The 17,015-nt window shown below is 33.8% G+C and overlaps 1 protein-coding gene across 4 annotated transcripts in view; it reads left to right on the top strand.

The window, feature by feature from the left end:
• CNTN1 (contactin 1) overlaps window positions 1-17,015 on the top strand; it is a 376,722-nt gene that overhangs the window by 300,079 nt on the left and 59,628 nt on the right. For all 4 annotated transcript variants that reach the window (XM_019934617.3, XM_073788827.1, XM_073788825.1 and 1 more), the window contains 4 exons: window positions 2,032-2,181; window positions 10,911-10,981; window positions 13,393-13,627; window positions 15,960-16,063. In XM_019934617.3, the coding sequence (XP_019790176.1) occupies window positions 2,032-2,181; window positions 10,911-10,981; window positions 13,393-13,627; window positions 15,960-16,063 (560 nt within the window). The remainder of the gene's footprint in view (window positions 1-2,031; window positions 2,182-10,910; window positions 10,982-13,392; window positions 13,628-15,959; window positions 16,064-17,015) is intronic.

Below are 17,015 nucleotides of genomic sequence, written 5' to 3'. Positions count from 1 at the left end.
GCCCAGCTGCTTGGAAGAAGCCCCAGGGTAGCCTTTACCATCGTGAGAACACCATGCCTTTGTCAAGAGGGACCCTTTAGAATGGTTCCCGTATTTCCATTCTTCAAGCATTTAAATGGTGCTGGGGTTTTGCAGCATAAGAAGCAGGAGAGAGGATCAGACTGCCTCCTTGACCCTTCTATTATACTTTTTTACTTGGACACCCCGGACTCACAAACTCACAAATATTTCCATCAGCTTCAGCCTCTAAACCTCTGTATTAATTCCCTATGTCTGTCATAACACATTACCACAGATCTGATGGTTTGAAACAACAGAAGTACAAAACTAAGGTGTTGAAAGGGCTGCACCTTCTCCAAGGATCTTAGGGAACAACCCATTCCTTGCCTCTTCTAGCTTCCAGAGGCTCCAAATACTCCTTGGCTTGTGGCTGCATCACTTCAATTTCTGCCTTTGTGGTCACATTTCACTCTTTTATATGTCTCTTTGCTGTGTTTCTTTTATAAGGACACTTGTCATTGGATTTAGGGCCCATCTAGATAATCCAGGATATCTTATCCAAAGATTCTTAACTTAATTTGTCTTAAAATTAAAATGGTCTACAAGACCCTTTCTCCAAATAAGCTCACATTCATAGGTTCTGGTGATTTGAACATAGACATATCTCTTGTGTGGGGGGAGTCACCATTCAACCCACTACAATGGATCCTTCTATAGGAGGCTCAAAATCATAAAAAGGCATCTAGTGAAGAAGGAGGCCACTCTACCCAGTGTCATAACAACCAGCTCTGTGTTTTCCTTTTCTCCATGAAGAGTCCTTTGCAAATCAAAAATTCATCTTGCCTCTTCCAATTACCTAAAATAACTTCCTATGTACACGAAGTAAGACAAACAAATCCCAATTTGGTGTGAGGAAGGGGTAGAGAAAACAGGAGATAAAGAAGCAGAATTAAAACAGAGGAGAAGGAAAGCCAAACTTTTAATCAGAAAGTCAAAAATATATGTCAATATATATAAAACAAATTCTTAACAAAATAAGAGACTGGATGGCAAAATTAGTGTCTAGGAGAGTTATGCCACACGTGCCACACATGACAGTGTGAGGCATGGGATAGTCTGAGCCGTTAGGAATTTGTCTAAAAGTAGAAACTGGGCACTGGGATGCTTAACATTTATTGTGATGATGGGTACAACATCTTAAAAAGCTATTTATTCATGGTCTGCAGTGCCAGATAAAAATTCCTTGAGTAATAAGATAATGAGTCATATATAAGCCTAAAGGAACACATTTTCCAATAAGTGATGTACAGGTATTTACATGCATATGTATGTGTAAGTTAATTATTAAAAACACATGTGAGAATATTTTAGGGGAGCTTAAAATAATGTATAATCCTGCCTTGGTTGTATGTTTTATCATACCTCAATTAAATAAGCAGTCTTGAACGTATCTTACCCTTAGTTATAATTTTCCTGTTAGTATCTAGTGGCATCAATTCTGAGAAATACTTAATAAATCTGAATGAATTATTATAACCTTTATTATCAGTGCCCCAAAGGATTTGGGTATAAATCTAAAAAGCTAACTACAAAAGAGTATAAACATACAGGTACCCTAGTAATAAATCATTCACTACCCATACACTACATCAGTGGCAGTCCATAAAAATTTTAACTGCACAAGTTGTACCTTTGCCTCAAAATACAGCCCCTCGCTGTTCGGGTTGTAGACAGTGGACGAGCTGCAGAAGCAAGAGCTGGGAGCCGGTTAGAAATGCAGAATCTCAGTGCTCCCACCCTGTACTTAATAAATAAATGATCCATGTGCATATCGCTCTTTCTAGCGTGTTATCTATTAAGGACCTCTCCTCTCACTCCCTTGAACTTAACATTTTGTCATTCCTACTTTTTATTTTTATTTCAACTCAATGGAACATGTGCCATTTTCTCAAAACAGTAAAATAAAAAGAGAGAATTATAAGAATGATGTTACTCAACTAATATTCTCTATTTAATATTTATTTTATTTAGATCCTCCGATTATTGAAGGAAACATGGAGGCAGCAAGAGCAGTGGATTTAATCCCGTGGATGGAATATGAATTTCGTGTGCTAGCAACCAATACACTGGGTATAGGAGAGCCCAGTATACCATCAAGCAAAATTAAAACAGATGGTGCCGGTATGTAGAAGAAACTTTTTAAAATTTAAAAGGTTTATAAATTCAGTGACACTTTAGCATATAATTGAATGTACTTGGAAATAATGCTCTGAGGTAAGTAATTTATCTAAAAAATGTGTGTATATGTATCTCACACAGGTGTGTGCATTCTGTGTCAAGACAGTCAAAAACCAAAAGAGAAAATATAAAGCTTTAGAATATTCTTACATAATTAATGGAAAAGAGGTAAATAGAGGCAACTATATGATCCACTGAACACCACTTAAATGAAGTTGGTGTTTAGAATATAAACTTTAATGTAAATTGTGAGTCTTAACCGGGCAGAGTCATGGTTAAGCAGATTCCATGATTTAGAAGGCTCACAATTTGTTTTATCTCTCAAAGACATGGATAACCGAACAGCCACGTGGATGGAGGGTATGGGCAGGAGAGCAGGGTGAGCCTGGTAAGGAGGGAATGTGATGGGGTCTCTTGGATCTATACCACCTGGGGAGTCAGAGCATCTCAGAAATAGCTATAATGTGTTCTTTTAATATTAGGTGTCACTCTAAATGTGCTCTTTTATCACAGCTCAACCATGGCTATTCTTCCAATTTAGGTTCACATTTTTATGCTAAATACCAACTCCATTTTAATAGCCTTTTATACAAGAAATACCCCACTCTGTTTTCCTTCACCCTTGAATTTCTAGGCAAAAATATTGTTCTGATTCTAATAATAACTCTTCTTTATTATTCCCTGTCTATGAAAAAGAAAATGTTTTGTAGACTCTCTGAGTTTATTTTTACTGCGTCTTGCCAAACTTCAGTGCTTTATTTGGGGGAAAATATTTTAAATGGATGACAGAATGCCATTAAAATTCTGCTGTGATATCTTAATATCACTTATCCACATTTCTGGCTACGTCAATTCCTTGGTCTAACTTCTAAATAGAATTATGAATTGTACTGTCATTAGTTTTTAAAGCCAAGTTATTCACAGAGACTGCCATCAATAAATTATCTCTTAAAGTTTCATGTAATTTCATGTAATTTATCAGATAAAACTGATGATTCTGTAATAAAGGAAGAACAGAAACACTAAAATACTGATCTGTGCTGAGCATTTTCAGATACATTTCAGTTAATCCTCACAATAATATTTTGAGGTAGGTATTACAATCCAATGCTCGTTAATAGGCAGTAGACTCAGAAACACTGAACAGGTTACCTAGGTTAATATAACTACTTGCAAGATTCAGAATTCAAACACAGACCTGATACATTCAACTTTCTCTCTTAAAGGTGTTTTCTCAAGCAGGACTCCTAAACACACAGCCATTTATATGAACCTTTATTTTTGCGTTCTAGTAGAAGCTCATATTTCATTCTAAGTTACAGAGCTAGATATGACTTAAACACCGTTTTTTGTTTTACTATATCCACCTGTGAAATGAACACAATTGTTCCTTTTTCTCTGCCTTGCAGAAATCTCATTAGGATACGGAGGTAATATATGTTGCAGCTTTAGAGAACACAGATACCACATAGCCAGGATCCTTGTGTTTGTTTGGTTTTGATTATTCCCTAGAGCCTCCTATGTTTGTAATAGAAGTTTCTGTGTGATGGACTGAACACAGTTGCCCTTTCTTGAAAAACAAAAATAAAAACGAACTGGCACATTATCTGACTGGTGGTTTCAACCACATAATTCATGCTGAGAAATCATGCACTTGCTTTGATATAACAAGTATTCATTTTCAAAATAAAATTGCAAAAATATCAAATGATTAAGTTGGTCTAAGCAAACTTATTTCAGTTAAAAATTATAACATGCTTATCTCAGATATAGGCCTTTTTTTACCTCATTGAGCTTGGTTAATTTTCTGTGATCTGTTGACTAGCACAATATGAATTAATTCTGATCCAAAAACAACATTGTTCATGAGGAGGGAAGATACTTTCTCTGGCATTGATGATAGGAGTAGACCCTCCCCGCTGTTACCAAAAAGTTGTAGGAACTCTGTTACTAAAAAATTATGTATTATTTATTTCAAAAATGATTGCTTTAGTATACTTCGGTTGATTGTCTGGACAGAATTATAAGAACTTGGATTTTTTTTTTTAATCTCAGTGTATATTTGATTAAATTAAATGTTTTTAAGAACAGCAACAGCAAACCATGTTTCAGAAAGAAAGATTCAATCTGATTCTTTCATCTGTGAATCTATAAATATAATTTATATTTAGTATCATATTTAGAAGATAAGAATACTTTTTGATGTGCTTGCTACCTGTAGTTTGTATGTAACTCTGAAGGCTTTCCAACCTTAATGTCTTCTTATCTTTAGAAATGCTGGGAAAAATTTGTTTTAGTGATATCAAACCTAAAATTTTGGTAAGGTTGTTACTTTCAACTAACAACTTTTGGCATCACCTTCATTAAGCATGACCTCTAACATGTTTGCTCAAGTGGTATTTTGTTAAGGAATTCATTCTCTCTCTAGTGTACTTGGAAAATAACTTCTCTTAAAGGCCTTCACACACAAAACAAACATATGAAGTGATAACGGTCTTATTCACAATGCAAGATTTGGCCCAATCGTGATATAATAAGATGATGCCTTCCTTTCAGTTGTGAAAAAATAAATCCTATAACCTCTAATACATTTGTTAATCTTTCATAAGAAAATATTTTTGGATCCTTTATTAATCAAGTTTTGTGGCTACTATCATTTATGCACTTGCTGTATGTTATCACAGAGTGCTAAACTCTCTACTTGCATTGCTCCACTTAATTCCCACAATGACTTTATGCAACTGGTATTATTTATTCTAATTTTACAGACAAAGAAGTCAAGATTACACTTGGTTAATGTGAAGCAGAGCTAGTATTCAAATTCAGGGCTTTGCAATTCTAAAAGCTTCATTCCTAAATAATTTTCTAGGAGGGCAATATGCAGTATTAAAGCTCTGAGACACTGATCCTTTAGTAGAATACTGGTTCCATCATTTAAAACTCTATGATTAGAGGCATGTTACTTAACCTCTCTGAGCCTCAGGTTTCTCATCTCTAAGTGGAGATTATTTATCTTATGAATTTTTTATGATTAAAAACATGTAAGGAAAGCAAAGTTAGTGCTGTCTAGTGCATAATATTTTCTGAATAAAATTTTTATTATGCCATTAATGCTCATTTTAAGCTTTAATATGCTTATAAGAAAATATTGATCACCTCTTTTGGCAATATATTTCCATTTTTATTAACATAAAAGAGGATCATATAATTTCATGTAATTTTAATCATCTTAAAGGAATAATTTATATATTTAATACAATACAATCCAACAGACTTTCTCTTTAATTTGTTTTTCATTTCATCCTGTTTTTGAAAAATTGAATATTCATAAAATTGGACATTTACATTTTTTATCCTTACAAAAAAATAAAAATACTTTCTGAAACAGGGGGATGTTTGTCTTGTCACGTACCATTATAACAACTCTCTAAGAGATGCCAGCATATGTTATGTGGGATAAAGGCTGGTTCCCATTTGATGGAAAGGTTGCTCCTGTGCCTCATTATACTGATTGAAAGACAGGACATTATCTAGTGCGGCATATGCCCTTATCTGTCCAATTACTTAATTTTAAGATTGCCAGGCACAGTTGGGTATATTCTTTGGTTTCAGACAAGTGCATTATAAAATGGATGGCCCCAAATGAAGAATTAGAAGATGTGTTTGTAACCCATTTAATTTTGACTGTAAATAAGAGATAACAGAAGCATCCTTCAAAGTGATGTGTCATTGTAAGACATACCCCCATAGCTAATAGCTCTGCAGGTGCAGTTGGTAAGTCGATATCCTAAAATGGTACATTCAGGTTTGTTTTGACAACTTTGCTATTTATTTGCCAGATCAAACTAAGAAGGAAAAGAGAAAAAATAACATAACACTGTAATCAGCACTTTCATACTATGTAGAGAGCTTTAATTTCATGTCTAATGAAGCTATTTGGCTGTGTCATTTATTTTTATTTTTTTAGATATGTTTGATAAAGGAGGAGGATGGTGCTAAGAACATGTTTTATAGCTAGTAAGGTGCTATGTTAAAGTTAGCAGCTGTCACTAGTTATGTAATAGAAAAATCTTTTTTTTTTTTTTTAAAGAAGCAAAGAGTGTAGATTTTTAAGCCATCAGGAGGCCTGAGTTAAAGTTGCAGCTTCTCTACATGTGAGTAGTGTGACCTGGGCTAGTTAACTAACTACTTTTGGGACTCATTTGCCTATTTTATAAAAAAAGAATAATGCTACTTTTCTGTATATTTATTTTTAAGTGCTGACCTGAGTATCCAATTAGGTACGATATGTAAAAATCATTTCTAAGTTCTAGATGAGTCTTTTAATAAGCTGGGCTTTTTTATTCATTTATTCATTCATCCATTCATCCAGCAAACTTCTATTAGGGATTTTTAACACAATGAGGATATTTAACACATTGAATTAAAACCAGTTGTACATATTTAATTTTATTACACTAGCGTTTTCAGGACCAGAATCAGATTTTATTCATATTGTTAACTTTAGTGCTTAACACAACACAGTGTCTATAACTGGTACTTAAAATTATTTATAGAAGGAAAAGAGAGGAACAAGAAGGGAAAGAGGATGGTTCTTGTAATTGTAAGTTAATAGAGGATAATGAAAAGTAGTGATCAAACCTACTGTGATATTTGCATATTAAAATTTAGAAAAATATATTACCAAATATAATTTGTTTTGTTTGAAACAAGGTTAACATATACATTAGATGCTTTTGTTTTTAATACACTGAGATAAACTAGGAAGTGTTCATTCTTTCACTTAAGTGAAAAATCCATAATCAGTTTGGGTTCTTTATAATAAATTTACTATGCATTATGCTTATTTCAGTTTGTAGCATTCTTTTCTGCCCATCTAAACATTCCCCCAGATGACTTGTGTTTAGACTATCATTCTATTGAGCAGTTAACAAATTTACTCTGCTACGCCCATTTAACTTTCCTGTTTGAGAACAAAATCTACATTAATAAGCAAACTACAATTTTGGCCTGATAAGATCTAAAGACATTAATGTTTTTGTGAACAATTTCAGACCCTATATAATTTTTGCCTGGGAAGAGCATCAATTTAACATGGTAGATGCATAAAGAATGTTAGCAATCTGGTCCACCATCAGAGCAGGAGATCATAAGAATTATGAAGAACTCATTTGAATATCTAAATATTATACAGTTAATTTGATTTTATTAATGACTTCAGAAAGAAAATATATTTATAGATAGAATAAAAGCAGATGTAAGGCTTTAATCCCTTTGTTTATCTAGACCCTAGAGCATTACTTACATACCATTTTGAATCTCTTACTAAAAAATTTGTTTTAAATCACAGTGAAATTCTGATGCAAATTGAAATGAGAAGCTACATTCATGGTAACTTTATTTCTGTAAAACTGGAAAGCAATAATTAACAAAAATTGAGTAGTCCATATATTTTAAATCAAGGGCCTTTCTTCCTATACTCCATGATTTTTATAAATTAGGATTTGTCACAGGGCAGTTTGTACATTGTTAAATAAAACGCCAAAGCCCCAAATGTTGCTTATATGCAAATACTTAAGCATTCAAATTTACAAGTAAAATTGGCAACAGTTTCTTTTCATAGGAAAGAATAATCATGACATTGGCTTGATTTTCTTTTTAAATATTTTTTAGATCTACAACTGAAATACAAAAGCCTTCCTATAAACATCATTAAGGAATCATTATTAGACTGAAATCATTGCAAAAAGACAAGTTTAAAAGCCTCACTATTTTAAATTGTTTATTCATTGTTAATTCAAGAATTTTGTATTTTTCCTAAATATTTGTTTAAATTCTTTTTAATAATTTATTGTTAAGAGAAAGTCTATTTTGCTCACTGTCAGATGCCCTGGAGCCTAAAGTTAAGTAAACTTCCTTGTGCTCAGGGTGATTTACTTCCCTGAAAGGAATCAGTATTTGGCCAAGTCCTCCTGTTTTCTGCAGGGCTGAATACAAATACAGAATAGTTAGGTATTCAGATACATGTCAAATATGTAGGTTATTTGCCAATTCCACTTGTGAAAAAATGTCCCTTAGCTCCTAAAGCTACAAATGAACATTCAAAGCTTAAAGAAGGAAATTAAAATATAAAACACTCTATTTTTCCAAGTAAGATATAAAACTCTATATAAAGAGATATAGCTAGGGCTTCCCTGGTGGCACACTGGTTGAGAGTCCGCCTGCTGATGCAGGGGACACGGGTTCGTGCCCCGGTCTGGGAAGATCCCATATGCCGCAGAGTGGCTGGGCCCGTGAGCCATGGCCGCTGAGCCTGCGCATCTGGAGCCTGTGCTCCACAAAGGGAGAGGCCACAACAGTGAGAGGCCCGCGTACCGCAAAAAAAAAAAAAAAAAAAAAATATATATATGTATATATATATATATATATATATAGCTAGGGCTTCCCTGGTGGCGCACTGGTTGAGAGTCCGCCTGCCGATGCAGGAGACATGGGTTCATGCCCCAGTCTGGAAGATCCCGCGAAGCGGCTGGGCCCGTGGGCCATAGCTGCTGAGCCTATGCGTCCGGAGCCTGTGCTCCACAACGGGAGAGGCCACAACAGTGAGAGGCCCACGTACCGCAAAAAAAAAGGAAAAAGAGTTATAGCTACCTTTATTTCTGTGCTTTTGTTCTGTCTTATTTTCAGCATTGTGAACTCAATGGATGATCTTTGAGGAGGAAAACAATCTTGAATCATCACTTATTTGAAATGTGTTAGACCTGAAACTAAAAGTGACGAAATGTGAAAAATATTCACTCTAGCATAAACATACTCTATTTTTAGCTCTGTTCTAAATAACAAAGGTTAATATTGATTATAATTTAAAAGATTATAGTGAAATGCTTTGGTAAATAATACTTGTCCTGATGAAGGCAATATTTGATTCAACAAATTGCAATATAATAAATTAAATTATTCTAGAGTTATCTTTGAAATTATTTGCCTGTGACCACAATATTTGTACTTAAACACAAAATTTGATTTATTCATTGATTATAAGACATGTTCTTTGTTTCTGTATAGCATGTAAAATTTTAACCTCAGAATATGAGTTATGGGGCTTAAAGGGTTTCCAGCAGTATTTTAATGTCCCAGCCTTCAATATGTATTTCATCTAAAGTGCTGCAAGTAAATTACCTTTTAACACCCCCATGCACTCAATTTAATTTCTAACACTCAAGTGGTGACAGTTAATAATAAATAATAAAATAATAAAATAAAATAGAATAATAAAATATAATCTCTCAAGCTTCACATTAATTTCTTAATCAGGAAAGGAAACCATATAGTTTTATAGATATAAAGAAAAGCCTGTATTTTGTTTGTTTCTGTGCAATTAATGTGCATAGTTCAGCAAAGAATTTATGTGGCTAACATAGAGGAAGTTTTGAAGTATTTATCTGTGAATCACAATTACTTGTTAGGATCTGTAACTCAGTAAATGAGTACTCTGTAGAAGGTGTGACAGTTTCCTTTAGGGAAGGACTATTTGGGGAGTCATGGAAGAACTGACATGTCATCTGTTCTTTAAAATGTTAAAAGAGCCGGGAATGATATTTCAGACTGAACCACAGCGGTTGTGTGGGAAAATGTATGTCCTCAGTAAAAACATGGTCTTCACCTGCGTAGCTGGGTAGCTGGTCTCCAACTGCCTGGAGTGCAGGAACAAACTATGCTTTAGTATTATCTGTACAACTCCAATTAGATGCAAATCCAATAAGGTAAAGGCTACAATAAGGTAGAGTATGCAAATCTGATAAGATATAGCACCCACCTTGAAGGACTTCCAAGGAGAGAGAATAACTTGGAGAAAAACAAAGAGGCCATTGCACTTGGTAGTTAAAAGAAATTTTGTGATTTTTGAGAGAGTGATTTCAGTAATATGAAGTGGAAACAGATTATGGGTTGTTAAAAAGTGATTATGGAGTGAAGTATAAAAATAGTCATATATCATTCTTTGCAGTTCAGTGACAGGAAAGGGTGAGATTAAGAGGAAAACAGTATTACAGGATGATTTTTAAGGCTGGAGAGACTGAAAAGGATAGTCATTACAGTAGAGACTGAAAAATAGAAGGATAATATAAAAAGATGGAAGTAGGTGAGAACTGGAGTCACTGATGGGACAGGGTTCCAGAAGAGATTTAGGCATTGAAAATAAGAGCATAAGAACAGCATTAGATTTCTGTTTCCAAATATCTCAGGGAAGCATAATCCTATGTTAATGCACATGCACTGTTTCTTAACAGTTATTTGTAGATTGAGGCATAAAACTAACACAACAGTAAGTTGTTAGGTCATAGAGTTCAAAGCGAACTGTGAAATATTTAACCAATAAAATACGTCTAATCTTTCAAAACCATATTAAATAAAAGGACACAGAAAAAAAAAGATGGGAAGGCAAATTTGCTTCACTACTTTGTTGAAGGAAACTAGTACATTTCCTGTGGCACTGAACCAATTCTTTTCTTGGCAGTAAAACATTATTACAGCAACTATGCGGCATTGGATCATGTGTGCAGCTTGTCTTTCCTGGTGAAAGAAAACATGTACAGTTTCTAAGTGAATAAGAACTCTAACATAAGAAAATAATTACAGGGCCTCTCATTTGTAGCTTTGTTTATTTGTTTCAGCACCTAATGTGGCTCCTTCAGATGTAGGAGGTGGGGGTGGAAGCAACAGAGAACTGACCATAACATGGGCGGTAAGTGCTAAGAAGTTGCATATGTTAATAGGCTGCTTTACCTACACTTAATCTCAAACGCATTTTGCTTCCTGAAATAAATTGAAATAAAAGACAATGCCCCAAACCCAAACAAGAATAAATTACTAAAATTATTTTTTTTTCTTAAATGCATGCCAGATATTACCTGGCTTACTATGGCTTAGTGCAATTCTTATACCAAAACAGATTATTGATGCTAAAGTATCTGTAGGTTTAAAGATTAAACAAACATTCAACTCTCTCATTCCAGAGATATTTTGTACTCTCTGTGGCCTGGTAACCCAATTGCAATTCACATTTGCTCTGGACTTTCAGAACTCCAACGATTCAGTTAAAAAATCTTTTGTATCAGCATCTGTTTTAAAATTGGAGCTTGCTTTCTCACTTGAGACTTACTTTCATCACCATGTGTAATCTATCATTGGTCAGTCTTAGAAGTCCCCCCAAATGACTTGTTATTAAGGTGTCCAAAACATTGTATTAAATTTTTATGACCCAAAGGGGAGTTTTTTTTCAGAGACTATGATGTCTGGAATACAATGCGTCTTAGCTGAATTTTTGAAGTGAGAGAGATACTGGGGGTGGGAAAGGCTTTGGTAACATAGATTTGCCTGAATTAGACACCTGGCATTTATCTAGGTAACATGTTTTGTACAGCTCTATGTATCCGTTAAATATTTTTAGTATTTAATCACTGCAGAAAATCAAAGAACACAACTAAGGCTCCAAAGGATTCTGAGAACTACAGGAAAAATGACAGGTTTTATTCTTTACATGAGTTAAATTGATTTATATAATAAATGGATATTTAGCAGAAATTGACTTCACTCTGTGCTCTGCAGTCATATTTTATACTTGGCATTTAAATCACATTTTTAAGTAAGATTTAGAAAAAAATTGCCTTTTCTTCATTCAAATCTCAAATGATTTGTCAGTTCTAGTGTCAGTGTATCACACAAAAGTAAAGATATTGGAAAAATTTTAACATCTTCCTCCTTTCTTTAGGCTTGATTTTCTTAAACTATGTAGATATGTGTGTCACAATAAGATGAGGAGCTTGTCAAAAAATTCAGAATTGGGAATTCCTATTTCAAAAATTTGAAATCAATTCTCTGAGACTAGGGCCTGAGAATCACTAATTTTTGAAAACTCCATAGCTAATTCTGATCTACTAAATTGCAAAAACTAAGTATAGAACTATCAATAAGAAAAAATATTTAAATTATGGTGGGAATGTTAGGCTATTCTATTAATAATGTAAAATCATATTTTGTATATCCTTGTGATCATGCTTCAGGATTTCTATATTGTGCGACCAAGAACAACTTCTTTTCCCTTTGAACTTTGTACATTTACAGACATTCCTGTTTAACCTATGGATATTCAAGCTACTGTGTTGTATTTAGTTCAAGGTTTTTCCTCAAGACACCGTAACTTTGATATTCTGGTGAAAAAAGTCAATATACAATGGGCACATTTACTTTATTGGCTAAAAAAGACTAAATGATGGATACTCAGTAGAACTTGCTTTGAGTCAGTATTTATAAATAATGGATTGTTAGGGCTGACACAGACTTCTTTATTGAGCAATTGTTATATAATAATAACTCTGAGAAAATAATGCAAAACAGAGCTCTTACTTCAGCCCTGGAGTCAGACGGGACCCATAGCCAGCCTCCTACAGATCAGTGCAATGTTATCCCTTCCTCCTTTCTCATTCTTTTTCCTCTGACCAGTTTCTATTGCTTGGTTACAATACAGATATTCCAGAGTATTGTTAACTGTCTTACCATAGCCTTTCAACTCTAAAGAAATTCATTTACTTATCCATTGAATAAATACTACTTGAGGCTTTGTTCTAGAGTCTAGGTAAATGAAACTGACAATAACCCTGCCCTCATGAAACTTATGTTATACTAGTGGACAGAGACAGTAAAGTAGACAATAAGTAGAATATGTAGTGTAGATCATTATTATTGTATTAAAGAGAAAAAAATAAAGTGTGGGGATTCTATATGGATTATTGCAGAGTCTTGAAATGGCAGATCCTGTGGCCAGGGAAAACATCAAGTGGCGTTTTAACCTCAAGAAAGTGAGAGAGGGACCTTCTGACAAATGGGAAAGCATCCTAGAAGGAAGGAACTGAAAGTAAAAAAGCCCAGAGTGGGAGCCCCCATGGGGTGTTCCAGAAATAACGAATTTGGTAAATGAAGTCACCACATGTTGGAGCACATTTGTGCCCTGGCCTTTTCAGGCAGCTCTCACTTATGAACTAAGAATGTTTTTACAGAAAGCATGCTTCCATGTGTAACATATTTATTGTTTGCATAGGATTTTCCCTGTGTTAATCATATTGCTTAAACCTATTAAATATTTCAATTTCTATTCAGCCTTTGTCAAGAGAATACCACTACGGCAACAATTTTGGTTACATAGTGGCATTTAAGCCATTTGATGGGGAAGAATGGAAAAAAGTGACAGTTACTAACCCAGATACTGGCCGCTACGTTCATAAAGATGAGACCATGCGCCCTTCCACTGCATTTCAAGTCAAAGTCAAAGCTTTCAACAACAAAGGAGATGGACCATACAGCCTCACAGCCGTCATCCACTCCGCACAAGATGGTAGGTGAAAGAAAGACCCCACTGACCTGATGAGGGATTGTTTCTCCAGTAGGCATTTTGTTTGCTGTCTTTCGAGCCTACTTATTAAGATCTTTTTAAGATATCACATATTTTGTAAATGAGTTAGTAAATTTTGAGCCAAATTAAAATGTCAGTCTCTTTATTTAAATGACAGGAACGTTGCCAAAATCTCTTTCATTCTTTAGATCATGTTTATGGTAGTTAGGAAATCTCCACTAAAATCCTTGGCTTAGACCGCTGTTCCTGGACTCTTGACTATAATTTTGCAGTCAGAAATTCTCCAGACTTGATGGAATCTTAACATACACTTTTTTTTGATAAAATTTCTCCTTTTAACTCAAAATTATGTATTGTATCATTTATGTAACTTCTTTTGTCATTACAGTAGCATGCTAGAATTTCATTAAAGTGAACTTAGGCATAATTCTATGAAAAAGGAGTCAGAAAGCAAGTTGAAATTTTTTTCTTGGAAAGAAAAAAAGATATCTGAAAGGCTATTCAGGGGAAAAAAATACAGATACTGGCTCTTTGTTTTTCTAGAAACTTTAACTGAACTGAGCATGCTTCTGGAGGACTTTATATATCTCTGCTAAATGATACATATTTTTATATTAAACTTAATTACATTGATTTCTATGATTTCCCATTTAAGCTGCTACACTTTTTTTATTATTTATTTTCCTATTTAAAAAAGTAAGACTTCCTTATTATACCTTTGTACTCACATGCATTATGCAAATAATTAATGGCTAGAAAGGCAAGTAGAGATTTTCGTTGCCTTCTGACCTAACACATTTGTGCTTGGACAAGTTTCCCTTTGCACATGTGTGAGAAGTAAAAATGGAAGGTTTTAAAACTTAAAACTATGTGAAGTACTCTTCTGATCTCTTAGAGGAAAAACACTATCTATTAATTTACCCAATTTACACTAATTTTAGTCCACAATAAACATTTAGCTATCCCTTAGAATTTATGCTCTTCAGTCATAGAGTTATTAGCTTTCATATTTGTTAAAAATTTAATATCTATTCAAATCATCCCATGACCTTTACTTTCAATACAAACATGAAAGACAATCATATATATGTATATATGTTTACACACACACATAAACACGTGCATACTTTTCTAAAGTTAGCTCAATGAAATACATAGAAAGAATAACAAGTAGAAATTTCTAAGTTAATAATCAATTCAGGACTATTTAATCCTGAGTAATTAATCCCACATTTTCTACACTCATTCTGATTTGGCAGAAGTATGATAACTTGACTCAATAGTTTGAACAACTTAAGTACATCTCACAGAGAAAATGAAAGTGTAAAGCATTTTACAAGTTACCTTCTCACCCTATATGATTTTTTTTTTACTCGATGCTAAAGTAATCAGGCAAAAGCCATGCTTGTCATCTCTTTGGTTATGGCCATCTGTATTTAATTACATTTCTTTCCTAAATATTTCATGAGTCTCATAAAACGTGCATGTGACAAAATTTGTTTAAGTGTTCATCTTCACTGCTACTGCTAAGAAATCAGTCACAGTGCCACACATTTACCTTGATTTGGAAAGACGACAGTGTTCATGTGCAGGACATTTTAGCATAAAAGAGGATTATGGCTTGTTAATAAAAGACAATAAAAACTGATCACTCCTGCTTAAGATTTCCTTAGTTACTTTGTGTAATTTTTGTGAGGGATGTAAATTACTTTTTTTTTTCACTGAACAGAGCCTTTTGATACATATTTGACTAGATGCCCAGTTGGACAATTAGACTTATAAAGGCTTTCCTGAGCACAAGAAGCGGTGGATGTCACAACTTGTTTCAAAGGATCTTAAAAAAAAAAAAGAAAAGATCTTAGCTTAAACATAAAAGACAAAGAGGTTGTATAAAGCTGTATATCTCTATATATACAGCTGTATATAAAGCTATATATCTTTAGCTCATATTAAATAGGAAGTGTGAGAGAGTTGAAAATTAATTGTAATGACTAATTTTCTATAATAAATACCAAATTTCCTATCTTTGACAATATAGAGTTGATAAGCTAAACATAATAAATTTTAATTTGCATCCACAGGCTTTCATAAACAGGTTAGTTAAAAGAAATACAAAAATATTAGTATGGTTCTTGCTCACAGATATCAGAGAAATCCTTATGGATTTCCATATTTTGTATAAGTGTGTGTATATATGTGTATGTATCTGTCTGTATTAACATTCATGTATATGAATATGTGTGTGTGCATGTATTACTGATGACCACGAAATAAGCATCTTACGTAAGAATGTAATGTTCTCATCAAATTTCAGCTCCCAGTGAAGCCCCAACAGCAGTAGGCGTAAAAGTCTTATCATCTTCTGAGATATCTGTTCATTGGGAGCATGTTGTAGAAAAAATAGTGGAAAGCTATCAGGTGAGTTCAATTTTTACCAAACTAAATACACTTGCTCATAATTATCAGCATACCTTTTCAAATATGTTGCATCCCTCAACGTTCTGTGTCCTTCTGATTTATGTGACAACTAACACTATATTCTCTGTGTTTAATATGTTGGATATTTATTAACTAACTTATGAGTAAAGCAGGGGTTCCAAACTGACTTATCTATAAGAGATGTAGAGTCCTGTGTATAGGTAAACAATTGGCCAAAATAAAAACTAAGGTAATAACACTCGGGCTTAAGCACAATCTTTTGAAACAAACATTCTCATAAAATGCTGGTAAATCTCAAGTTTTTGGGAAATCATTTTGGTAGTTTGGTAATTTAATTTTTTTTACCCTATTTGACTCATTAGTTCCACTTCCAAAAAGCCCTCCAAAGGAAACACTTCTAAATATACTAAATATGTATCCCATTATGTTATCTATGAAGGCAGAAAATTGACAACATTCAAAATGTCTCAAAGGAAACTTCCTTCAAAATAAGTCTTAAAAGTGTAGTAGGATTTATCCAGAAGGATAGGGGAGGACTTGTCTTAGTCAACGGAAATAAGACCTGGGGAATTGAAGCTAGTTCTGCTGGGATCTTTAATATGAAATTTAGACTTGATTTTGTAGGAAAAGTGAAGTCGTCTCATATTTTTAAGCACAAAGAGTGAAAATTAAGAGGAACTGACATCGTCCTACCTTTGCAGATGAGAAAATGGATGCCAAAGAGATTCAACAACTGGCCTTAGTTAGCACTAATATACTTAAATAAAGTGCTGCAACCTGGCTTTCTCAAGACCCTGTTTCTGAGATAGAACCACAAAAGCAGTCCCAGGTTTTAAGTTTTAAACTCACAAACTAACAGGAAGCTTTTTTTCTTGGTATCATAGGTTATGATTTGGGTAGATGTTAAAGTGTTTTCAGATCATCTTTGCAA

This window comes from Tursiops truncatus, chromosome 11, assembly GCF_011762595.2.
Source record: "Tursiops truncatus isolate mTurTru1 chromosome 11, mTurTru1.mat.Y, whole genome shotgun sequence".
NCBI lineage: Eukaryota > Metazoa > Chordata > Mammalia > Artiodactyla > Delphinidae > Tursiops > Tursiops truncatus.
The sequence above is the reverse complement of the archived record's forward strand: the minus strand, read 5'-3'. Positions and strand labels throughout refer to the sequence as shown.